The sequence below is a fragment of the Eriocheir sinensis genome, chromosome 16 (genome assembly GCF_024679095.1).
Source record: "Eriocheir sinensis breed Jianghai 21 chromosome 16, ASM2467909v1, whole genome shotgun sequence".
In the NCBI taxonomy this organism is placed as follows: domain Eukaryota; kingdom Metazoa; phylum Arthropoda; class Malacostraca; order Decapoda; family Varunidae; genus Eriocheir; species Eriocheir sinensis.
In genome coordinates, this window is record NC_066524.1 from 10,477,316 (window position 1) to 10,503,338 (window position 26,023).

Sequence of the window (26,023 nt, forward strand, 5' to 3'; positions counted from 1 at the left end):
CGCAGCAGTCACATCTTTCTCGACAACAGGCTGAGGAGTGAAGGCGGGAGCAGTACCAGCAGCATGAGGTGCTTGTGGTCGGGCAGGCGAGTGGGATCTACGTTCTTTCGCTTTTCCACCTTTCCGTAGCTCTTTTATTCAGTTCAACATTCCTTCTGCTTTTTCTGCCCATTGTTGAAATTCAACACAGCACTGCAGGCCGTAAACTGTCTCCGATTGAGGAAAAGGGCAAGAGAAAGGCTGTACGTACAGTCACGAACGAGGCTATATGGACTCCATATAGCCTCCATATTATGGAGCAAGGCAAGTATAGAGAAGGTATCGTCATACAGGTGGGAGGAAATCACTCGTTGGCAACTCCTATACCTCCCTTCACCTGTTCCATCCTCGTTAATTTGACTAACATTTTTTACGAAACCTGACGTACCACACACCATCAAAAGCAGAGAAGCATGCAGATTTAGAATCTGTGCTTATAAAAGTGATGCGACGAAAACCAGCTGAGTACTAAGGAGTTGAAGGGAAACAAGTGCAAGAAAATATTTATTCCCTACTTCATTTAACTCTGATTTTCGTATGTGTAATTTTACATTATTATTACAGTTTTATGCTAGTGTGATGCAGAATTTTCTCAGGAAGATGATGGTGGTCTCAGTTTTTCGTAAAAATTAATGTTGGGGTCAGGAAACAAGGTGGGAGTGAGGTGTGTGAAGTCGTCGGTTTGGGCAGACAATTAATTAACGAGGATGGGGCGGGGCTTAATTAGGCTCGAGGAAGGGGCGGAGCTTATCGAGAGGCCAGCCAATCATCGTCCAGGATGAGATGCCGTGAACATTTCTATATATATTTTTTATTCACCGACAATTGCTTCATAGGGTATATTACAAAAAATCCATATCTTATTTTATTTTGTTGTAGTAGTTTATAACATCAAAAACATCCTAGAGGTCCTAATAAAAAAGCTCATTTCAAAATTTGGTTCTTCACGTTCTATGAGAGTGACGATACCTCTCTTTACTTGCCTTGATATGGAAGTTCTGAGTCGTGTTGCCAGCACGGCACGGGCTGAGTACCGACAGCCAAAAGTCTCGTACACTCGGTTAGGAAGAAAGAATATTCCATTTTATGCGTAAAAACGCATAAAATCTAACAAGAAAGACATGAGTAGGGAGAGGGGCGTGGCTTAGCGGTCCCACGTGCTGAGACCTTTAAATTTTAAAGGGAAAGAATAGGGTTTTACGCCTGGCAACGTATTTATAATCTCCGTACTGCTACAACTGATTTATGTAATTTTTTTATTTTTCTTATTTTTTCATCCAAAATTGAAAACGTTCCCCTTTAATTGCAACCTCTGGAATTCTGGAAAGCTCGGGAAACTGATCGAAAACTGGTCCAAAACGGGTCTTTTGTTGTCGCAAGAGGTCGTGACAGGTCGGAAGAGGTCGGTGACGGTCGGGAGTAGGTCGGGCATAGGTCGGGAAAGGTCGGAAATAGATCGGGAACAGATCATAACAGGTCGGAAACGGGTCTCGGATGGTCGTATGTACCTCGTAAGTAGGTCACAATTAACTCGTATGTTGGTCTTAATTGCCTGGTCGCATGTGGGTCGCTCAAGTCCGTAGACCCGATTTCCTTACGTCTTGAACAGCTCCCAAACCGGTCTGTGCAGGTCTTTTGAGATCTTTTAAGGTCCGCAAAGGTCGATCGCTGGGGTTTGGGACATTTTTCGTAGCTCATCTTGAGGAGATCCGAAACACGCGCCGTACACTCGTGTGAGACCCCGTACGATCAGAGGCCACGATTCACAGGTCGGGCTAGGTCGTACTACTACTACTACTACTACTACGTGTTACCGCTATTCAGAGAGAGAGAGAGAGAGAGAGAGAGAGAGAGAGAGAGAGAGAGAGAGAGAGAGAGAGAGTCGGGTCAGAGGTCATTAATTGGTTGATGTTTACGCGTTCGCCGGATATACTACTACTGCCTACTATTACTACTATATACTACTACTACTACTACTACTACTACTATTATATTACTACTACTACTACCACTACCACGTACTACTACTACTACTACTACTACTACTACTACTATATACAATTACTACTACTACTACTACTACTACTACTACTACTACTACTACTACTACTACTACTACTACAACTACTACTATATACTACTATATACTACTACTACTGCTACTACCACTACGTACTACTGTTAATCATCGCGCATCAGCAGGGCACGCGGAGGCTGCTGGGAAGAAGGACTGGCCGGCTGGTGTTGCTGACCCTCGAAAAAGCCGAAAACATCTCGAATCATGTCTGTCACCGCCACCAGGATAGCCAGGGTGAGGCCAGACTAACGCCAAGATCACTGTTATCCCATTAACCCTAAGATAAGACCCGTTATATGCCCTGCAGTGCCCACGGTGACGGGATCTGCAGACGACACCCCATCAGCTGGCATTGACAAACCTTACATTATGGACAAAATTTATGATATAGGTCACTAATTACGACCTTGAGAGCTTCATATATTCTCCTCACACCTTTGGGTCGCCTGAAATCTTATAATTAACACCTACACTGGGAAAGTAGGGCTCATGCTTAATAGTGCTCAACCCATTTGTAATTATTTGTATTTAACCGAGGAAATCATAAACATTACTGGCTTATAATGGCTTGGGGTGTTTAAATATGAGTTTTGGACCTTTGGATTACCTGAAGTCTTATCATTAACACCTACAGTGGGAAAATAGGGCTTATACTTAATAGTGCTCAACCCATTTGTAATTTTATATATTTAGCCGAAGAAATCATGAACATTACTGGCTTATAATGGCTTGGGGTGTTTAAATATGAGTTTTGCACCTTTGGGTTACCTGAAGTCTTATCATTAACTCCTACAGTGGGAAAATAGGGCTTATACTTAATAGTGCTCAACCCATTTGTAATTTTATATATTTAGCCGAAGAAATCATGAACATTACTGGCTTATAATGGCTTGGGGTGTTTAAATATGAGTTTTACACCTTTGGGTTACCTGAAAGTCACCTCAAACACCGGTACAGTATAAGTGGGACAATATGTGACAGCTCCGGATTGTGCTGACTGAATTGGTGTGGGTCAGGGACATTGCCAGACATTTAGGGCATTTTCTAGGACCATAAGGACTGAAGGTGTGAGTTCTAGGTGAGGATTTCTTACCTGGATGACCCTTCCCTTTGAACCGTCAGGCAAAGAACCGAAAGGTCTCACCAACCAATGCGCCAGCCTATCCAAACTCATCAAACAACATAACATAATCCAATAAGACATAGGCTGGAAAGTGCATTGGGAGTTCATTTCATATGGTCAGGGATAATAGTCGTAAAGCTTGTGAAGCCCTTGACCCTCCCCCTCCTCCCCCTCAGCCCTGACAGCAGCTCTCAGTGGGTGGTTCATGGAAGAGTGGGTGAGGTTTGAGTGTTATGTAATAGATAATGGCTTCTGTTTTGCTGTTTTCCTCTTAGTTCTTTGTTTGTCTGAGTGCCTCCAGTGTGAGTGTTTATTATTATTACTGTAGTCTTGTGTTTGTTTATCTTTTTTTAGTTTTTTTTTTCATCGTTTTTTTATTTGTTTTTTGCTCATTTTATTTTTTTTATTTTTCATTCATTAATTTTCCTACCATTTCTTTTCTTACTCTGTCATTCATTTCTTTCATTCATTTTTCTTGTTTTTTTCCTTGTGTATTTCTTATTTTTCACTTTCATTTCTCTCATTCATTCATTCATGTTCTGGTGATTGTGGAGTCACTCCGCGCCTCCAAAATACAATATTACGCCTCCATATTATAGTTAAGGGGCGAAATACATGTCCCTTAACCATAATATGAAGGCTCAAGTACTTAAAAGTAAAGAAAAAGGCTTAATCCCCTTCCCCTAACATCTTGGGGGATCTGTGGTAAATCTGTTTTTTTGGGTGGGGGAGCATATTTAAACTACTCCAACCTAACCTCTAATGGGGGGGCTTCTCCCCCATCGACCCCCCTCCTAACCAGGGGGGACGTAGCCCCCCTTGGACCCCCCCACAGTATAACCTCTTAGGGAAACTTTCCGCTTATGGACGTAAACAGATACAATCACTTACTGGCATCCATCAGAATGGTGCTGCCCCACAGCGTCGCCATTCCGGGCGTATTTATTTAGAAAATATATATTTTAGTTGTAAGTAGAGCACAGAAACAGTTCATTTCAGGTAGACAGCATCATTGCAATACCTGCTTTTACCCCACAATTTCCGAAGGGGCTTCGTGGTGCAGTGGTTAGCACGCTCGGCTCACAACTGAGAGAGCCCAGGTTCGATTCCAGGGCGGAGTGGAAAAATTTGGGTGGCTTTTCTGATACCCTACGCCCCTGTCCACCCAGCAGTGAATGGGTACCAGGTATTAATCGGGGGTTGTGTCCCGTCTCCTCGGATCTGTTCTCTTCTCCTATAATTCCTTCCCCCTCCTGTCTCTCTCTGGCATATGACCACAGATGTTACACCAACTAAACGAAACTTTCCAACTTTCCCCACAATTTCCCTGGTCTTCATAGCCCTCCCCACTACCAGGTGTTTTAATTTTGTTGAAGAGGAGGGGAATAATATCTTATTTCATATCATCACTTGTAGACGCAGTATATGTTTGATGCGCCGGTAAAACTAGAGAAATGCAACAGTATGTGAGACCCTGGAAATGTTATTATTTTCATAGGGGCAATATTGGAGGCGTGTAGTGACTCCATATTTACCATTTTACCTCTTCTTCAGGTACTTCTTTTTTCCCTCATTTTTAATTAACTTCTTTCATTCATTCATTCTTCTTATTCTTTTCATTCATTCGTTATCTCATTATGTTCCGTCATTCATTCATTTGCTTTCTCATTCTGTTCTTTCATGCGTATACTTTATGTAATTATTTGTTTTTCTATCACTTTTCATTCATTCCTTTCATTACTCCTCTTATTCTTTCTCTTGCCTCATCTACAGTGCATCATATATTATTTCAAGATATTTTCATTAATTTCTTTCATCAGTTCCATTCATCTTGTTCTACTACTACTACTACTACTCCTACTGCTACTACTACTTCTACTACTACTACTACTCCTACTGCTACTACTACTTCTACTACTACTTCTACTACTACTACTTATACCATTCACTCATACTCCCCCCTTCTCCCTTATACCATTCACTCATACTCCCCCCTTCTCCCCAGAGCCTCAGTGGGGCCCTGAACCGCGGCTTTTCCACCAGCCGAGCAGCAGCAGCGGGCAACCAGCTGACAGTGCGTGATGCCCTCAACTCAGCGCTGGACGAGGAGATGGAGCGCGATGAGAACGTGAGCTAGCTTTGATTTGCTCCCTTTTTCTTTCTTTTTCTTTCTTTCATTCCATATGTCTGTTTGTGATATGCTTTGTTTGTTGGTCTCTAACTGTGTCTTTTGGTTGGTTGTCTATCTGTCTGTGTGTGAATCTCTCTCTCTCTCTCTCTCTCTCTCTCTCTCTCTCTCTCTCTCTCTCTCTCTCTCTCTCTCTCTCTCTCTCTCTCTCTCTCTCTCTCTCTCTCTCTCTCTCTCTCTCTCTCTCTCTCTCTCTCTCTCTCTCTCTCTCTCTCTCTCTCTCTCTCTCTCTCCTATTCTTTTTTCCCCCCTTATTACTGCTCATTATTTAGGTTAAGTCTATTGGAGAAAAATCATTCAACATCAACCTCTTCACAAAAAACAAAACAACTGACAAAACGCTGATGATAATGATAGTGGTGATGACAATGATGATGACGATGATGGTGGCGGTGTCTCGGCAGGTGTTCCTGATGGGGGAGGAGGTGGCGCAGTACGACGGGGCCTACAAGGTGTCCCGGAACCTGTGGAAGAAGTACGGGGACAAGCGCGTTATCGACACCCCCATCACCGAGGCTGGGTTTGCTGGCATTGCTGTTGGGGCTGCCTTGGTGAGTGTGTTGGGGCGGGGGGGGAATGGGTAAAGATGGGGAGGAGAAATAGGGTGAGGGATGTAGGGGTGAGAGAGGAAGGGAAAGGAGGGTGGGGAAGGATAAGAAGAAGAAGCAGGGTGGGGTGTGTGAGAGTGAGAGGGGAAGGGGGAGGAAGGTGGGGAAGGAGTGGGTTCAAGAAATAATGTTTAGGTAAAGGGGGGTAGGAATGTGAGGAAAGAAGGGTAAGGGTGAGGGGAAGAGGAAGGAAGGTGAAATGGTAGGGTGAGGGGATGGAGTGAAGAGAAAGGGGAAGGAAGGAAGGGGAGAAGGGATGTTTGGGGGAAGTAGAATAGAGAACGGCTAGGGATTGAGTGTGGAGAAATGGGAAGGAAGATGAAGGAGAAGGCATGAGGAAATGGAGGGAAGAGCAAGAGGAAGAAGGGGATGGTGGGAGGAGGAAGAGGAAGGGGAAGGAACGTGAAGGAAGAAGCGTCGAGGAAATGGAGGGAAGAGCAAAAGGAAGAAGGTGACAAAATATGGAAATGGGAGGGGTGGGGATGGTGGGAGGAGGAAGAGGAAGGGTACAGGAAGGGCTTGGAGAAGAGTGAAAAGGACAAGGAATGGGAGGCTTGGAGGGTGAGTAAAAAGAAAAGGTTGAAATGTAAGGAGGAAGGGGTGACGGCACTGAAGATGAGGGTAACAGTGGTAGCTAAGAATAGGGGAAAGAATATGGCAGAAGTGGAAGGGGAGGCTTGGGGATGCAGTAAAGAAGAAAGAGTTGAAGAAGTGCAAGGGGTAACTGTGATAACATGGAACAGAGGTAGCAGAAGGAATATGCTAGAAGAGGAAGGGGAGGTTTGGGGATGCAGTAAAGAAGAACGGGTTGAAGAAGTGCAAGGAGTGAAGCATTAGGGGTGAGGGTAACTGTGGTAACATGGAACAGAGGTAGCGGAAGGAATATGCTAGAAAAGGAAGGGTAGGTTTGGGGATGCAGTAAAGAAGAACGGGTTGAAGAAGTGCAGGGAGTGAAGCATTAGAGGTGAGGGTAACTGTGATAACATGTAACAGAGGTAGCAGAAGGAATATGCCATAAGAGGAAGAGGGGGTTGCAGGAGAGAGTAAAAAAGAAAAGATTGAAATATTGGGGGTTAAGGGGGATAGAGTGAAAAGGAAGGGGAGGCTGGAGGATAAGAGTATAGAAGAAGGAAAGGAAGTGTGAAGGGAAAGGGGTTGAAAAGCACTAAGGATGAGGGTAACAATGGCAGACACACACAAGACCTAACACCCTGGACACACACTAAGGGGAAATATATCCTTTCATTTCCTACTTAACCCGGTAGCAGCAGGGATCATGTTTCTTAATGGTCCCTCCAAGCAAGAAAATGAGAAAAAATCACCCCTCACATAAACCATTTCATAATATATATCAAAGCATTTGTGATCAGATTATGTATCATCTATTTTTGGGGGTTTATATCATGGCACAAATTTGGCCCATCACTGCTACACGGTAAAGCCACAAATTTGGTCCGTCACTGCTACACGGTAAAGCCACAAATTTGGTCTGTCGCTGCTACACGGTAAAGCCACAAATTTGGCCCATCGCTGCTACACGGTAAAGCCACAAATTTGGTCCATCGCTGCTACATGGTAAAGCCACAAATTTGGCCCATCGCTGCTACACGGTAAAGCCACAAATTTGGCCCATCGCTGCTACACGGTAAAGCCACAAATTTGGCCCGTCGCTGCTACACGGTAAAGCCACAAATTTGGCCCATTGCTGCTACACGGTAAAGCCACAAATTTGGCCCATTGCTGCTACACGGTAAAGCCACAAATTTGGCCCATCGCTGCTACACGGTAAAGCCACAAATTTGACCCATCGCTGCTACACGGTAAAGCCACAAATTTGGTCCGTCGCTGCTACCGGGTTAAAACAACTACTCTTATCTGTTGTCCTATACGTCAAACCAGGAAGGTAGATTTGTAGCGTTTGAAGATAGGGTCAAGCAGATAAGGTTGAAGTAGGAGATGGAGGTGAAAGGTGATAAAGATGAAGGTAAGTGTGGTAGCGTGGGGTGAGGGTGACGGCTCAGTGCTAACGTGTCTGTCTCCTTTAGGGTGGACTGCGGCCAGTGTGTGAGTTCATGACCTTCAACTTCTCCATGCAAGCCATCGACCATGTCATCAACTCTGCCTCCAAGACCTTCTACATGTCTGCTGGCATGGTATGTGTGACTAATAGTTGTCTTGTTGCTTTATCTCGTTTTTGTACATTTTCCTTTCATTTTCTGGGCTTTTCTCTTTCACAGACATACATATATACTTCATTAAGATCAAGAATTATGACCAGAGCTTTTGAACAACTGCAAAACTATCCAAATTCATTATCTTTTTATATATTTTCTTTTATAAAACTCCCAAGATCAAGAACTGATAAAAACACAACTTTCAATGTCGTGTGTTTCCATTTTTCGTTGGTGTTGATGTGTTTCTGTTTGCCCGTGTGTCTTTCAGCTCCACGTCCCCATAGTGTTCCGTGGACCCAATGGCGCGGCTGCCGGGGTGGGGGCGCAACACTCCCAGTGCTTCGGGGCGTGGTACTCACACTGCCCCGGCCTTAAGGTACGCCCCTCCCTCTGCCCCGCCTCACCCAGTAACCTCAGATTTTTGTATTTTCATCTCTAGTGTTTTTTGTCCTTTATTCTTTTCCTTGTATTTTCTTTTTTTTTGCTGCTTTTTCATCTTTCTTCTTCATCTTTCTTCTTTTTCTTCTTCTTCTTTTTGTCCTCCTACTCTTCTTCTTCTTCTTCTCCTCCTCCTCCTCCTACTCATTCTTCTTTTTCTTCTTCTTCTTCTTCTTCTTCTTCTTCTTTTTCTTCTTCTTCTTCTTCTTCTTTTTCTTCATCTTCTTCATCTCCCACTTCTTCTTCTTCTGCTTCTTCTTCTTCTACTCATTCTTCTTTTTCTTCTGCTTCTTCTACCTCTTTTTACTGCTTTTTCATCTTTCTTTTTAATCTTCATCTTCTTCTTCTTCTTCTCCTCCTCCTCCTCCTCCTCCTCATTCTTCTTCTTTTTCTTTTGCTTCTTCTACTTCTTCTTCTTCATTTAACACCCTTTTTTTCCCTTTAACCCGAGAACGTCGGCAGACCCTTTTCTGGGCTTTCACGAGTCGTGGCTGTGGTACGGTGGACCCCAAAAAGGGCTCACCATAAAACCCTGAATTTGAGCTAATTGTAGGCGGTGGTGGCATAGAGCAACCCACCATACATGCCCTGGGTCATAGTGGTGGGTGAGTGATCTTGAGATGGGCTCTTTTGTCATTGGTGGTGCTGTAAGGTCATGGCAGACTGAATTAGCTATCCATACAGTAATCATTTGTCAAATTCTCTAAAGCAGACAACAAACGACTCGGCGTCACAAGACTGTTTATTTTGTAACAAACACCACCCAAAAAGAATGGAGTTTGAGTAAAAGTAAATAGTTTTAACGGCTTTATGGTTATGAGAGGAGTACTCTGATGTACGTTCCATGCTCTTTTCTTAGGCTCAAAATGCAGTGTAATTTCGACGTTTCTCGGCCACTTCTTGGCTTTCCCATAGCCGAAGCCCACAGGTTAAGGGGTTGGACGGCCTTTGAGTCACTTTCTTATATGTGAATTTGTATCCTAACACACTTTGCATACTCCATCCTCATCTGTTTTTGGACTCATGCCCCCTCGTCTTTTTGTCCCTCTCTTCTTTTTCCTTTTTCATCTCTGAGTGCACTTTTTCCTTTCTCTCCTTTCTCCATCATTTTGTATAACTTGTAATGCTTTTTTCTTTTCTCATCTTCTTTTTTTCCTTTTCACTCTGCCCACTAACTTCTCCTTTCCTTCCTTTTTCCATCATTTCTTTGTATAACTTTCAACACAACTTTCTTCTTTTCTTTTTTCCTTTACACTCTGCTTTCTTCTTCTTTCCTTCCTTTTTCTGTCATTCTTTATAACTTTCAACACAACCTTCTTCTTTTTCTTTTTTCCTTTACACTCTGCCTTCTTCTTTCCTTCCTTTTTCCGTCATTCTTTATAACTTTCAACACAACCTTCTTCTTCTTTTTCTTTTTTCCTTTACACTCTGCCTTCTTTCCTTTCTTTTTCCATCTTTTTTGTTTAACTTTCAAAACAACCTCCTTCTTTTTTTCCTTTACACTCTGCCTTCTTTCCTTTCTTTTTCCATCTTTTTTGTTTAACTTTTAACACAACCTTCTTCTTCTTTTCTTTTTTCCTTTACACTCTGCCTTCTTCTTTCCTTCCTTTTTCCGTCATTCTTTATAACTTTCAACACAACCTTCTTCTTCTTTTTCTTTTTTCCTTTACACTCTGCTTTCTTCTTCTTTCCTTCCTTTTTCCGTCATTCTTTATAACTTTCAACACAACCTTCTTCTTTTTCTTTTTTCCTTTACACTCTGCCTTCTTCTTTCCTTCCTTTTTCCGTCATTCTTTATAACTTTCAACACAACCTTCTTCTTCTTTTTCTTTTTTCCTTTACACTCTGCCTTCTTTCCTTTCTTTTTCCATCTTTTTTGTTTAACTTTCAACACAACCTCCTTCTTTTTTTTTTTCCTTTTCACTCTGCCCACTAACTTCTCCTTTCCTTCCTTTTTTCCATCATTTCTTTGTATAACTTTCAACACAACCTTCTTCCTCTTTTTCTCCTTTTTATTCTGCCCACTAACTTCTCCTTTCCTTCCTTTTTTCCATCATTTCTTTGTATAACTTTCAACACAACCTTCTTCTTCTTTTTCTTTTTTCCTTTTCACTCTGCCCACTAACTTCCTTTTTCCATCTTTTTTGTATAATTTTCAACAAAACTTTCTTCTTTTTCCCTTTACACTGCCCACTAACTCCTCCTTTCCTTCCTTTTTCCATCATTCTGTTTATCTTGCAACACATTACCTATTTTTTTTCTTTCAATTGCATTTGTGACCCCACTAACCTAGCCTTTCTTCATCTCCTTTTCAATCATCCTATATATCTTGTAAGACACTACCCTTGATCTTTTTCCTCTTTTTTTCTTTTTCTTTCGTTTTCATCCCTTACCGCCCTTACCCAGCCTCTTTTCCTCTCCTGTCATTCTGTATATATTGCAACTTATTACCTTGTTCTTTTCTTTCCTTTATACTGTTGGCCAGATGAACCAATCTTATTCTTTTTCATTCCTCTGTATAACTTGCAACACTGTCTTAGCATCAATCACAGCTCCCATAGACACACAATTCCCCACAAACACACACACAACATACACACAAACAGTTAGATTAGATTAGAAGGGATTAGAGACATTGGGCAGAGATCTAGTCAAGAAAAATGGAGGAATAAGAATACATGAGTACAGGTTAAGGAAGACCGGAACCAGGGACAACATTAACCCGTCCGCTGCGATTGGCACAGATTTGGCTTCCACTGATAGCCTGGTAACGTATAGTCCCAGGTCTTTCTCTGCCTCTGTGGTGGATAGTGGGGTGTTTCCCATGTGGTGACTTTACAGTTTTCTTCATTGAATTGTAGCAGCCACTTTTTGTTCCACTCCTGCAGCTTGGTGATGTCTTCTTGTAGGAAAGCCACAGTCAAGGGGTTAAGAAGTTCAGTGTTCCCAAAAAGAAGTATTGGTGCTTGGAAGGAGTTGGAAGTTGGGGATGGTGTGGGCAAGGAACATCCATGACTATAAGGCTTATGTTCTCAGGCGCTTTCAACTCTAGCAGCAAATATTTCCAAAGGCCACAAAGGAGATTAGTCAGGTTCTCATATATGTTTTCTCATTCATGGTATAGAACTCTTGTCTAACCATCACAAGGCTCATGAAACTGCCCATGGAAATACTAACTCAGCAACCTCCATGAAAGTCTTATCAAACAGGTGTGTGTGTGTGTTAGCCCTGAAATGGAAATGAATATGGACCTGGAACTAATTTAGGTAGATATGGAAACATGGCAACACGAGATGGACGAGATGCTACCTTTTATGATACTACTAGGTAAATAAAGTCACCCTCAACACATCAGTCCCTCAACACATACACACCAGTACTCAACACCTCCCCTCGTAACACCCACACACAAGCATGGTACAGAAACCCTGTGAATATACCATCACTGGGCTCATAAAACTAACCATGGACGTACCTACAACAACCTCCACGAAAGCCTTACCAAATGTAGGTGTGTAAGTAAATGCTTGAGAATAGAGTATTTTCACTCGCGTGACCTTGTGACGTTTTCACGATGTCATGAACTAAACACGGCTGCCACTATCCTTGCTGGGGGACCAGTGAGTGAGTGAGAGACCATGCCTCATTGGGGGATCGTAGGAAATGGAGTGCTCCAAATATTATTTTTTGCTCTCTGTGCTGGACAGGACTTATTATGCGAGGATGGTCACTTAGGCTTGGTTGCCCTAAAATAAGGCAGCTTTACGTGGAAACCAAGGCAAGCATTAGAGGAAGAAATGGCTTTCACAAAGATATGTACTGTCGACATACCTAACAATAACTATATAGTGCTTCAACAAAGACTTAATCCACATATTTAACAATAAGTGATGCTTCAGAGTGCCAACATTCATCTGCACTTGTGCTACCTACCACACAAGCTAACCCACTCTTAGGGGGTTGGTCATTCACAAACCAAGTGTCTACATGTCTAACTGTAACTAATGATGCTGGCAACATATCTAACAATAACTAATGTATCAGAGTGCCAACATTCATCATCACTCATACCTACCATACAACATTAATAACTTTTTGGGCTGGCCACTACTAAATCTAGTGATGAGGAATAAACTCTTACTAAAGGCTAAATAACTTAACAAACAGGTGAAAATTCACTTCACTGTCGTGCAATGTCACTAATCTTTGCTTGACACCACTGGAATAACTATCTGAATCTGCAGCTGTGTTATAGTATGACACTGGAAGCCCCAGCCAGGACTGAGGAAACACTGTCTCTACTCGTTTTTGTGTATGACTGAAACGTCATTCCTACCTGTCATGAAGTGCTTTCCACAGACTCTCCAGTGTTCAGGGGTTGAAGTCAGGGCTCTGGAGATCCTTGATAATCAGAGACTTCTTCTTTCAGCGATCAACTCCCTCCGCTCACCTTGCTGCGTTGGTATTTTAGGCAGGCAGTAAAATGATAAACTTGGGTGTTTATTTGCCTTATATCCACACCCAATAACGCAGCAAAGATGTGGCATTTCTATTCTCAGACGGGCCACCAGTACGTGCCTTTAACACCACAAAATGAGGCTCAAAACTCACGTCCCGGTCACTCCAGTGGCCATGAAATCTCTCCATATGGTCTCCCAACAACAATCGGGCTGATCCCGCCAACCCAGAATGCACCGCAGCCGTGACGGCATGGATTGGCGTGACACCACTCAAAACTTATCTATATGGGTCTTAGATTAAGTTAGCCAGATATGGAGACAGGACGACACAAGATCAACTCAAACCCATTATGATACACAACTACTAGGTAAATAAAGTCAGTTGCAACACACATCACAACAACCCACAGCTAAATCATGGACTTTTTTTTTGCCATTTAGCTGCCTCCTTTACTGTAAAAAATAAGTAAATAAATAAATAAAGTCAACATCAACACAAGCACACCATTATTCAACACTTTCTGTATAACCTCCCCCCTCATCCCCAACACCCTCAAACCCTCACACCACACCCTCATTCTCCCGCAGGTCGTGTCGCCCTATTCCTCGGAGGATGCCAAGGGTCTCCTGAAGGCTGCCATCCGTGACCCTGATCCAGTGGTGGTGCTGGAAAACGAGCTGCTCTACGGCACGGCCTTCCCTGTGGGGGACGAGGTGCTCTCCAATGACTTTGTGCTGCCCATTGGGAAGGCCAAGATTGAGAGGGAAGGTGAGGCAGAGTTGGAGCTGTTAGGATGTTGCAACATAATGAACACTGATTGCCGAGGATCGAACCTGTGCCCTCTTGAGTAGAAGTCACAGCAGCATACCAACTGTGCCACTGATGAGCTAAAAGGTCACCGGGCCCGAGGTCACTTCTGCGGCCTATGTTTGATACTGATACAGTATTGTTTTTGTGTGCTTTAGGTTCTTCTTAGAGATCCTGAACACACCTAGGGCACAAATAACACTCTTTGTACCAGCATCAATTTGAGTTTGATGCAGTTCATTTGGTAGCAACATGACACCTGTGGTTGAGCTAACCAAACTCTTGTTGTATGACTTTGTCCTAACCTAATGCTCTCCCCTTCACCCCCACCCCCAGGCCAGCATGTTACACTGGTGGCCCACTCCCGCGCAGTCCAACTGTCCCTGGATGCAGCGACAGCCCTGGCGGGGGAAGGCGTGGAGTGTGAAGTGATTAACCTCCGCTCTTTGAGGCCCCTCGATGAGCAGGCCATTGTGCAGTCGGTGATGAAGACGCGGAACCTGGTGACGGTGGAGCAGGGCTGGCCACAGTCTGGGGTGGGCTCGGAGATCTGCGCCAGGCTGGTTGAGAGTGAGTACAGGGAAGGTTTGGGGCGCTGATCTGTGGGTTGGGTGTGTGTTGGGGTCGGTAGATTGATTGTTCCTTCTGTCTAAGTCATCTCTAGACATAACTATATTCTTCCTTCCTAGATAGACAGCTACTTGTCTCTTTCTAAGTAATGCTGTGATAGATGGATGGATATAGATGTGTTGTTTTTCTCATTCTTAGATAGATAGATAGGTAGGTAGGTAGATAGATAGGTGTTGTTTTCTCATCATTCTTAGATAGATAGGTAGATCATGGCTGAGAAGAAATGCATAAATTGTATGAGGTACAAGAAGCCTGAAATCAACCACTCAGTGAATGACCAGTGTTGTGTAGTTCTTCAGACTGAAATTGAAACAAATCATAACATAACTGATCATCATCATCATTTCGTTTAACGTCCGTTTTCACTCTTCCTGAGTGGTTGGACGGTTTATGGCTTGTAAATCGAGCCATTTTCAGTTTTTGGCGCAAGATTTTCCGGGTGCATGCCCTTGCAAACCCAACCACCTATTTTAAGTGGCGGCCCTCGCCTTTGCCAGAACGAAAAAGGCAAATCCTACAAGGCAGCAGGGGGCTATGAGGTTTACCACCTGCTATTTCACCCATAGCTGGGACTGGATGGCCATTGACTCTGATACACGTGAGTTCATCTGCCCTTAGAATGGTCTTGTTTTTAATCCACCTGGGGGTCCGGCACACCCTCCTCAGTGGTCCTAAACGAAACCAGTGGGGTTGCCGGTTTAGTCACCGACTATCCCCCATGCGGCTGGTTGTACTGGGTTACATGTTACCAGTAGCAGAGCACTACCTTAACTGCCCTGACCATATAAGATAACCAATCATGGCTATTAATTGGTGTTTGAGACTCGAAGATAAATTGAGTGTTAAATGTTCAGTGAGTTGGAAAAAAACATTGGGCATTAGATTGTGATACTATAAAGAAAATATCTGATGAATGGAAAATTAAATGATGGATATTGGTGATACTGTAAAAAGGAAAGATATTGTGATTGGTATGAACCAAAACATTTATTAAGAGGACATCACTAGGCTATCCATGAAAGCAATTGAGACTCACTCACTCACTACGATGTTGTGAATAAGTGAATATCAAAGATTATTATTGAGGCTAACACCATAATTCTTGACGGCCCTGTGGAGCGCTGTGCTGGCAGTGGAGCGGGGCCTGAAACCTCATTAACGGTATACGGTAAACGATATAGATATACAGTACCCTCTCGAGTTTCGCGATCCTCGAGTTTAGCGCTTAGTCCTAAATTCTTACCATCACGACTTTCGCGCATTACCGCCACGAGTTTCACGCTGCTTTGACATGTTCGGGTCACGTCTACCTACTGTCGGCGTCATGCGTGTTGCCTTAACCCTTTCATTGCTAAACACTTGCAGTGGGCGTTAGGCGTATTTGCTGGTGGCGCTAAACGCTTGCTGCGAGCTCCAGCCGCACTCAAATCTCCCGCGTATGAGAGTGTTCCAACACTAATTCTCACAACACAGGATTGCCAATTGAGTGGGTTCTTCACTAAATTTGGTGGAAAATCATATCAGCCCAGCGCAGCAAATCTACGGACGAGTAACTGGTGGATGTTCTTGCCCAATATAGCAGCATTTTTGCATAGCTTCACCTATCACCTGACTGATTCTTTGACCAAATAGTTGTAAATATTGCAGTTGGCAATACTCCCTTGCCAGAGTCTGAAAAAGAGATGTCCGCAGTTACCTCAATATGGCTGATCATCCCGCATGCACCGACGTAAGTGTTAACATTCAACACTCCCTGAACGTGCATGTACGTTCACAAGAGAGGCATACATATCTGAGTCCTATAGATCTGGACCTCCTCTTTCCAGTGGTGGTTTTGGTTTTTAGCAATAATGAATAGTTTTTGAGACACAGAGGTTAAAAGAAACCCCCCCATAGGGCTCCCCGACTGCGCCTGAGGGGATAGTCGCGTCCAGACTGCGCGCAAGGAAAGGGTTAAAAGGCGGTGTCCAACCATTGGAGTTATGGGCAACCGTGGTTGCCCATATGCCCAACCAGGAGCGAGCTGTTGGTTATCCTTATGAATGGAAAACGATTGTGAGTACGAGCGTGGGTACGTGGGCACCTCACGGCTGCATGTAAACAAACAGACGACGGCAGTGGCTGAGGAGTGAGGAGCAGTGGAAGATGGCCCACCAAGAGACTCATAAAATGGACTGGCAGAGCTGCTTTGCTTACTACTTGATTAACAAGATAAGAGAACACCCCGTGCTGGGGAACCACAGTCCAAAAATCTTTTCTCAAGTCTATGAAAATTGTGTTGTTTTCCTTTTCTTCTTCTTCTTTTGACCTGTAATGCATGTCAGCAATGGTGAAAAGTTAAAGTGAAAAATAGCAAAAGGGCATAAAAAAGCAAAATCAGAGAAAGTAAAGGACAGAAAAACACCTAAGTTCAGGGTGAAGTGTATAAGTGCGCACTGTTAAGTAACTAAGGGCCGCTTTTACAGTCACTTTGTTTAGATCGTTACTCTCTCTCTCTCTCTCTCTCTCTCTCATTAAATTCCTCTTCTTTTTAATTTATTCCTTTTTTTTACCTCATTTTCTTCTTCCTGTCAACATTCTCTCTCTCTCTCTCTCTCTCTCTCTCTCTCTCTCTCTCTCTCTCTCTCTCTCTCTCTCTCTCTCTCTCTCATTAAATTCCTCTTCTTTTTAATTTATTCCTTTTTTTTACCTCATTTTCTTCTTCCTGTCAACATTCTCTCTCTCTCTCTCTCTCTCTCTCTCTCTCTCTCTCTCTCTCTCTCTCTCTCTCTCTCTCTCTCTCTCTCTCTCTCATTACTCCCAAACCCCTACAAACCAATATAGAATCAATAAATCATAAAATTAACATAAAACAAACCATCGCTTCATCCCGTCCTCCCCCTCAGGTCCTGCATTCCACTACCTCGACTCCCCGGTGGTGCGTGTGACGGGGGTGGACGTGCCCATGCCCTACACCAAGAGCCTTGAGATCGCCTGCATCCCCCAGCCACACGATGTCGTCAAGGCCGTCAAGAAGGTACTCAAGCTGATCAAGTAAAGGCCTGTTGGGGCGTGCGAGAGAGGGCCAGAGGGTTGGACATCTTGGCGAGACACTGAGGAAGATTAAGGGGATAGCAAGAGGAAGAGAAGGAAGGAAGAATAGCAAGAAAGTGGAATGCAAAATGAGGCACTGAGGAAGAGGAGGGTGTTCAGCAGTGAGAGTGAAGGGAGGAATGGAAGCAAGAATGGACTGATGAAAGAAAAGAAAGAAGAGAGAGAAGGAAGGGAGAAATAAAAGCAGGAAGGTGGATTGAAGGAAGGAAGAAAAGGAAAAAGAAACAAAGGTGAAGTGAAGAAAAAAAGGAGGAAGAGGAAATGATCTGTGGCTAGCTACTTAGAAATGGGGAAAGAAGAAAGAAGTATGAGAAAGAAAAGGAAGACATGGAGGAGGAGGAAGAGAAAATGCAGTGTGGCTAGCTATCAAGAAGGAAGAGGAAGACAGGAAGAAGAAGAGGGCCAGCTACTGAGTTATGAGGAAAGAAGAAAAGAGGAAGAAAGGAGAGAAAAGGTGGTGGTAGTGGAAAATAGAGAGGAAGAAAGAGGGACGTCTGGCTAGTTACACAGTAGTTAGAAAAGAAGAAAAAGGAGATGGAGAGGAAATAAAAGACTGCAGAAGAAAATAGGGAGGAAGTAAAAGAGGGAATGCTGTCTGGTTAGCTAGCAAGAAGTGAAGAAAGAAGAAAAACAAAGGTAGAAAGGAGAATGGGAAGGAAAGAGAAGGTGAATTGAAGCCTCTCTTAATTCCATTTCAAATTTGTATTGCTGTTCCAAAATGCTTATAAAAGAGAGAAAGAAAGAAAAGAAAAAAATATCTTATGAAGTGAGAAAAAAATCCTATAAATTAAGAAAGAAAGAAAGGAAGAAGAAAAGAATTGATCTTATTATGAAGTAAGAAACAAAAAGAAAGAAGAAAAAATGATCGAGTGATGTGCCGACGTGTTTGCAACCTGAAGCTGTAAAATGACAATAAAAGGATTTAGAGCGAGCCAATCGGAAAGCTCGGAGCAGGAGAGAGAACCAATCACAAGAAGGAAAAGGAAGCAGAGTGCCCTAAGCTGGTCCCCCTCGGCCCCTCTCACCTAAAACGAAAATAATTTGTCCATTAACTCAAAGAAAAAAGAAATGCAAGGAAAGAAAAGTAACAACAACAGATAAGAAAAAGATAATTACTGTTAAATCATGATTATTATTGTTTTTATTATATATTTATTTATTTATTATTATCATCATCGCTGTTGCCATTGTTGATATTGCCACTGTTGTTCCTGTCTGTCGCCAGTTAGGGGAAGGCAAGCCATCACTTTCTCTGTACATAGCAAGTCCTTTTTGTGGTGAATAATATACATAAAAATACCAGATTATTTTTTACCAGTTATTTTAGTTACCCTCCAATCACCTACCAGTAACCACCCGCCCTCTGCCCACCACTCACCCACCAACCAAGTGTCAAGTATCAAGACGCCTCTCCTTGCAAAACTGACCTTTCTTCTGGCCACTCAATCTGTTTACTTTTGCAGGTGCAGGCAGCTATTATTGGTTTTTCTTTGTTTACCATAAAAGAAGCAACAAGGAAAAAGACAATCCACCCACTCTGTTCTCCTCTCTGATTGGCCAATGCTGAGAGGAATGTAAATGAGAAAAGAGGAAGGAGAGATGCTGTTATTACTATTATTATTATCACTGCATTATTATTTTACTCTTATTATTGCACAAGTTCTGTTTTATTCGATTCTGGTTACTGCTTCATAGGATATAACTTGTCTATGTACATATTTGACTATTTCTTTACTTATCTTCATCTTTCCACATACTCGTATCATCTAATTAAAAGTTCCTTTCATTGGTAATTGGATCCATGGTTCTTGCCAGTTGACAGAGCAAGATTTGAAGATGTGGGTATATGTAGTGAGGGAAAAGTGTATATATGCAGCTCTGTGATTCTGTATTGTTATCTTCGTGGTGGCTAGACAGACAAGGAATAGTGTATGTGTGTGTCTGTGCATGTGTGTGTGTGTGTGTGTGTGTGGGTGTTTTAGGGCAGGGCAGGTACAGTTAAATTTACCTGCCCAGCCCAAGTGCATCCTTACATGCATACATACATACATACAAGTAGCACTGTTGCATTTTTGGTGTACATAATCATTTTACTATGCCAGTGTTGTAGCCGGCCCCAGGGTGACGATATTTGAGTGTAGCCGCCTGGAACCTGACTATATATATTTGAATAAAGGCCGGGCTCCACTAGGTGACGTGAGCAGCCCGAATAAGCTAAAAGACATATGAGTGTTGTTCCTTTCAAGGTTGAACAATTCTGTTTCATTCTACTGCTCTGCTATTTATGCTTTTCATATGTTGAAGGAAGCAACTCAAAAGGTTAGGTTTGGTTAGTCTCTTCCATTCTGTTGCACTGCTGTTCACTATTATGTTGAAACGTAAGGAAGCAACTCAAAAGGTTAGGTTTGGTTAGTCTCTTCCATTCTACTGATCTTTTTCTTTCTTTTTGAGCATCAAAAGAGACAATTAAAAGGGTTAGTTAGTCTGTTGCATTCTGTTTCTCTTTTGTTTTGTCTTTTTCTATATATGTCTAAGGAAGCAATTAAAAAGGCTAGGTTGGGTTAGTCTGTTTCATCCTATTGGTCTTTTTTTTTTCTTTTGTACACTGAAGGAGTCAAGGAGATGGTTAAAAGGTTAGGTGTCTTAAATTCTTTTGATCCGCTGTTTACTCTCTCTTTTTACATATAAGAAACCAATTCAACACTTTAGGCTTGGTTATTCTGTTCCACTTTGGCTGTGCTGTTTACTCTTTATTCTTTTTAAATGTGTTGTTCCCTCTTTATTTTTTATTTTTGTACATTAAAGGAGACTTCCATTGGTAGGTTAATCTTTCATTGTGTCACACTGCTTTTCCATTTTTTGTGCATTGAAGAAGACTGTTCCATGGGTAGGTTAGTCTATTTTGCTGTATTACACTGCTGTTCCTTCTTTGTTTCTTTTGTGCATTGAAGGAGACTGTTCCATGGGTAGGTTAGTTTCTTTCATTCTGTTCCTCAGCTACTCCCTGTTTCTATATCATTGCACATTTCAGTACTGTTCTGTGGGTAGGTTAGTTAATATAATTCTATTACTCAGATATTCCCTCTTTTTCTCTCTTTTTGTGCATCAAAGGAGACAGTTCAAAGGTAAAGTTCATCTATGCCGTTATTATTCTGTAGTTCCCTTTTCCTTTCATTTGGTGCGTTGATGGAGATACAGGTTGAATTGGTTCTGTTCTATTGCTCTCCTGTCCCTACTCTTTATTTCTTTGTTGCTTATTCAAAGAAGGTTGAAATTGAGAGGTAGGGTTGGGTTAGCCTATTCCATTCCATTATTATGGTGTGGGGCCGTCAGGGTTGGTGTGGAGCCATCAGGGTTGGTGTGGGGCTATCAGGATAAGTGTGGGGCCGTCAGGGTAGGTGTGGGGCCGTCCGGGTTGATGTACGTGGGGCCGTCAGGGTTGGTGTGGGGCCGTCAAGATAGGTGTGGGGCCGTCAGGATAAGTGTGGGGCCGTCAGGATAGGTGTGGGGGTGTCAGGCTAGTGTGGGGCCGTCAGGGTAGGTGGGGGCCGTCAAGATTGGTGTGGGGCCGTCAGGGTAGGTGTGGGGCCGTCAGATCATTGTGAGGCCATCAGGGTAGTTATGGGGCCGTCATGATAGGTGTGGGGCCGTCAGGATAGGTGTGGGGCCGTCAGGGTTGGTGTAGGGCCGTCAGGGTTTGTGTGGGGCCGTCAGAATAAGTGTGGGTCCGTCAGGGTAGGTGTGGGGCCGTCAGGGTTGGTGTGGGGCCGTCAGGATAGGTATGGGGGTGTGAGGTTAGTGTGGGTGCGTCAGGGTAGTTGGGGGCCGTCAGGGTTGGTGTGGGGCCGTCAGGATAAGTGTGGGGCCGTCAGGGTTGGTGTGGGGCCGTCAGGATAAGTGTAGGGCCGTCAGGGTAGATGTGGGGCCGTCAGATTAGTGTGAGGCCGTCAGGGTAGTTGTGGGGCCGTCAGGATAGGTGTGGGGTCGTCAGGATAGGTGTGGGGCCGTCAGGTTAGTGTGAGGCCGTCAGGGTAGTTGTGGGGCCGTCAGGATAGGTGTGGGGGCGTCAGGATAGGTGTGGTGCCGTCAGGGTTGGTGTGGGGCCGTCAGGATAAGTATGGGGCCGTCAGGGTAGGTGTGGGGCCGTCAGGGTTGGTGTGGGGCCGTCAGGATAGGTGTGGGGGTGTCAGGTTAGTGTGGGGCCGTCAGGGTAGTTGGGGGCCGTCAGGGTTGGTGTGGGGCCGTCAGGGTTGGTGTGCGGCCGTCAGGATAGATGTGGAGCCGTCGGGTTAGTGTGAGGTTGTCAGGGTAGTTGTGGGGCCGTCAGGATAGGTGTGGTGTGGGGAGGTCAGGATAACTGTGGGCCCGTTAGGGTATGTGTGGGGCCGTCAGGTCAGTGTGAGGCCGTCAGGGTAGTTGTGGGGCCGTCAGGATAGGTGTGGGGCCGTCAGGGTTGGTGTGGGGCCGTCAGGATAAGTATGGGGCCGTCAGGGTAGGTGTGGGGCCGTCAGGGTTGGTGTGGGGCCGTCAGGATAGGTGTGGGGCCGTCAGGGTTGGTGTGGGGCCGTCAGGGTTGGTGTGCGGCCGTCAGGATAGATGTGGGGCCGTCGGGTTAGTGTGAGGCTGTCAGGGTAGTTGTGGGGCCGTCAGGATAGGTGTGGGGCCGTCAGGGTTGGTGTGGGGCCGTCAGGGTTGGTGTGGGGCCGTCAGGATAGGTGTGGGGCCGTCAGGGTTGGTGTGGGGCCGTCAGGGTTGGTGTTGGGGTGTCAGGCTAGTGTGGGGCCGTCAGGGTTGGTGGGGGCCGTCAGGGTTGGTGTGGGGCCGTCAGGATAACTGTGGGGCCGTCATGGTTTGTGTGGGGCCGTCAGCTCAGTGTGAGGTCGTCAGGGTAGTTGTGGGGCCGTCAGGGTTGGTGTGGGGCCATCAGGATAAGTGTGGGGCCGTCAGGGTAGGTGTGGGGTCGTCCGGGTTGATGTACGTGGGGCCGTCAGGTTGGTGTGGGGCCGTCAGGGTTGCTATGGGGCCATCAGGATAGGTGTGGGGCCGTCAAGATAATTGTGGGGCCGTCAGGATTAGTGTGGGGGTGTCAGGATAGTGTGGGGGGGTCAGGGTAGGTGGGGGGCGTCAGGGTTGGTGTGGGGCCGTCAGGGTTGGTGTGGGGCCGTCAGGATAAGTGTGGGGCCGTCAGGGTAGGTGTGGGGCCGTCAGGTCAGTGTGAGGCCGTCAGGGTAGTTCTGGGGCCGTCAGGATAGGTGTGGGGCCGTCAGGATTAGTGTGGGCCCGTCAGGATAAGTGTGGGGCTGTCAGGGTAGGTGTGGGGCCGTCAAGGTTGGTGTGGGGCCGTCAGGATAGGTGTGGGGGTGTCAAGGTAGTGTGGGTGCTTCAGGGTAGTTGGGGGCCGCCAGGGTTGGTGTGGGGCCGTCAGGGATGGTGTGGGGCCGTCAGGATAAGTGTGAGGCCGTCTGGGTAGGTGTGGATCCGTCAGATTAGTGTGAGGCCGTCAGGGTAGTTGTGGGGCCGTTAGGATAGGTGTGGGGCCGTCAGGATAGGTGTGGGGCCGTCAGGTTAGTGTCAGGCCGTCAGGGTAGTTGTGGGGCCGTCAGGGTAGTTGTGGGGCCGTCAGGATAGGTGTGGGGCCGTCAGGGTTGGTGTGGGACCGTCAGGATAAGTGTGGGGCCGTCAGGATAGGTGTGGGGCCGTCAGGGTTGGTGTGGGGCCGTCAGATTAGTGTCAGGCCGTCAGGGTAGTTGTGGGGCCGTCAGGAAAGGTGTAGGGCAGTCAGGATAGGTGAGGGGCCGTCAGGGTTAGTGTGGGGCCGTCAGGATAAGTGTGGGGCCGTCAAGGTAGGTGTGAGGCCGTCAGGGTTGGTGTGGGGCCGTCAGGGTAGTTGTGGGGCCGTCAGGATAGGTGTGGGGCCGTCAGGATAGGTGTGGGGCCGTCAGGGTTGGTGTAGGGCCGTCAGGATAGGTGTGGGGGTGTCGGATTAGTGTGGGGCCGTCAGGGTAGTTGGGAGCCGTCAGGGTTGGTGTGGGGCCGTCAGGGTTGGTGTGGGGCCGTCAGGGTAGGTGTGGGGCCGTCAGGGTAGTTGTGGGGCCGTCAGGGTTGGTGTGGGGCCGTCATGGTTGTTGTAGGGCCGTCAGGATAGGTGTGGGGCCGTCAGGGTTGGTGTGGGGCCGTCGAATTAGTGTGAGGCCGTCAGGGTAGTTGTGGGGCCGTCAGGATAGGTGTGGGGCCGTCAGGATAGGTGTGGGGCCGTCAGGATAGGTGTGGGGCCGTCAGGGTTGGTGTGGAGCCGTCAGGATAGGTGTGGGGCCGTCAGGATAGGTGTGGGGCCGTCAGGGTTGGTGTGGGGCCGTCAGGATAGGTGTGGGGCCGTCAGGGTTGGTGTTGGGCCGTCAGGGTTGGTGTGAGACCGTCAGGGTTGGTGTGGGGCCGCCCGGGTTGATGTACGTGGGGTCGTCAGGTTGGTGTGGGGCCGTCAGGGTTGGTGTGGGGTCGTCAGGGTAGGCGTAGGGCCGTCAGGATAGGTGTGGGGCCGTCAGGTTAGGTGTTGGGCCGTCAGGGTTGGTGTGGGGCCTTCATGTTGGTACGTGTGGGGTCGTCAGGGTAGGTGTGAGGCCGTTAGGTTGGTGTGGGGCCGTCAGGTAGGTGTGTTGCCGTCAGGATTGGTGTGGGGCCGTCAGGTTGGCGTGGGGCAGTTAGGATAGGTGTGGGGCCGTCAGGGTTGGTGTGGGGCAGTCAGGATAGGTGTGGGGCCATCAGGATTGGTGTGGGACCGTCAGGGTTGGTGTGGGGCCGTCAGTCTTGGTGTGGGGCCGTAGGGGTTGGTGTGGGACCGTTAGGGTTGGTGTGGGGCCGTCAGAGTTGGTGTGGGGGCGTCAGGGTTGGTGTGAGGCCGTCAGGTTAGTGTGAGGCCGTCAGGGTACTCGTAGTTGTTGGGCCCGACGGGAAAACGGGATAACAGAAAGGCATGGGCAATCCTCCGTCGATTTCAATTTTGTATAGTAGTTATTAGATCGCCCTGTATTCTATGGTAACATATTATAAGACAGCTACGGACTATGAAGGATTATAAACAATAATAAAGTTAAGTTTGCCGTTGTTATTGGATAAGACGAAAAACAGACCCTTAAAAACACCCTAAAGAAAAAAAATCATTAAAAATTTGTACACTCGGCGTATAACGCGCAGGGCTAAACTTTCAGGCATTTTTATGTGAAAAAGGTGCGCGCTATACAAAAAAAATACGGTTATTATTTTCGACAGAAACCTACCCATTGTGAGAGTTACAGGGTTTTTGATTTACGCGACCTCTCAAAGAACGCAATACTCATAAATCGAGTTATATATATATATATATATATATATATATATATATATATATATATATATATATATATATATATATATATATATATATATATTACACACACACACACACACACACACACACATATATATATATATATATATATATATATATATATATATATATATATATATATATATATATATATATATATATATATATATATATATATATATATATATATATATATATATATATATATATATATATATATATATATATATATATATATATATATATATATATATATATATATATATATATATATATATACACACACACACACACCTGGGGAGGGGGGTGCAAAATTATGCTCCGCCCCGGGTACCACCGTTGCCTGTGTCGCTGATATTCCAGTCTGAAATGATAGTCAAATTAAATAATATGTAGGTACCTTTTTCATTGATACTTTTATCATTTGTAATTTTGCAGACGAAGCTTCACATTTCTGGATATGTATTTTGTAATAAGCTTGAAATAATGACACTTTTTCATGACATGGCAAATGGTGCGACGAACTGACTGTGGTGTCTGGACCAGCTGCGCATTAAATATTAGATGAAAGGACAATAAAACAAGCATAACTGGCGCCACTATAAAAAAAATTGCCTATGACATGATGGGCTTGGGCCGACTATCTGGCCTCTGAAGAAAGCCTACAGGCGCTATAGGTGGGTATGTAAAAAAAAAAAAAAAAAAAAAAAGGGGGGGATACTACACAACTTTACGTATTTAACGCTTTTTTTGCGCTTTTTAGGGGTGGATGTAGCGCCCTTTCAGATTTTGAGTTGGCAACTCTGCAGTTCGAAGGCGCCGAGACGCCGCCACGCGGTTTGAAAAACTGTCTGGGTCTAACAGAAAAAGCAGTTAAGTCATGGTGGAGGAAAGTAGTGGAGGGAGGCAAACGAAGATTAGAGCAACCTGCAAGAGAAGTGGGTACAATGGAGTGGTTAACGAAGAAGGTTTGTGCAGAAATTGTGAAGAAGAAGAGAGAGCCGGCAGGGAGACCTGCAAAA

General features: G+C 45.1%; 1 protein-coding gene across 1 annotated transcript; it reads left to right on the forward strand.

Annotated features, from left to right (window-relative positions):
• Window positions 1-2,222: 2,222 nt before the first annotated feature.
• On the forward strand, window positions 2,223-19,860 carry LOC126999274 (pyruvate dehydrogenase E1 component subunit beta, mitochondrial-like). The gene is made up of 8 exons (XM_050861675.1): window positions 2,223-2,350; window positions 5,245-5,367; window positions 5,832-5,978; window positions 8,081-8,188; window positions 8,478-8,585; window positions 13,696-13,876; window positions 14,252-14,485; window positions 17,431-19,860. Exons 1-8 carry the CDS (start codon window positions 2,321-2,323, stop codon window positions 17,580-17,582), a joined length of 1,083 nt encoding a protein of 360 aa, XP_050717632.1. The 5' UTR covers window positions 2,223-2,320; the 3' UTR covers window positions 17,583-19,860.
• Window positions 19,861-26,023: the final 6,163 nt, after the last annotated feature.

Excerpts from the sequence above, each read along its gene's own strand:
- LOC126999274 (XM_050861675.1), top strand. The coding sequence starts at position 2,321 with ATGTCTGTCACCGCCACCAGGATAGCCAGG. Across the intron at positions 2,351-5,244 it reads CCGCCACCAGGATAGCCAGG|AGCCTCAGTGGGGCCCTGAA; the intron begins GTGAGGCCAGAC and ends CCTTCTCCCCAG. Across the intron at positions 8,586-13,695 it reads CACACTGCCCCGGCCTTAAG|GTCGTGTCGCCCTATTCCTC; the intron begins GTACGCCCCTCC and ends ATTCTCCCGCAG.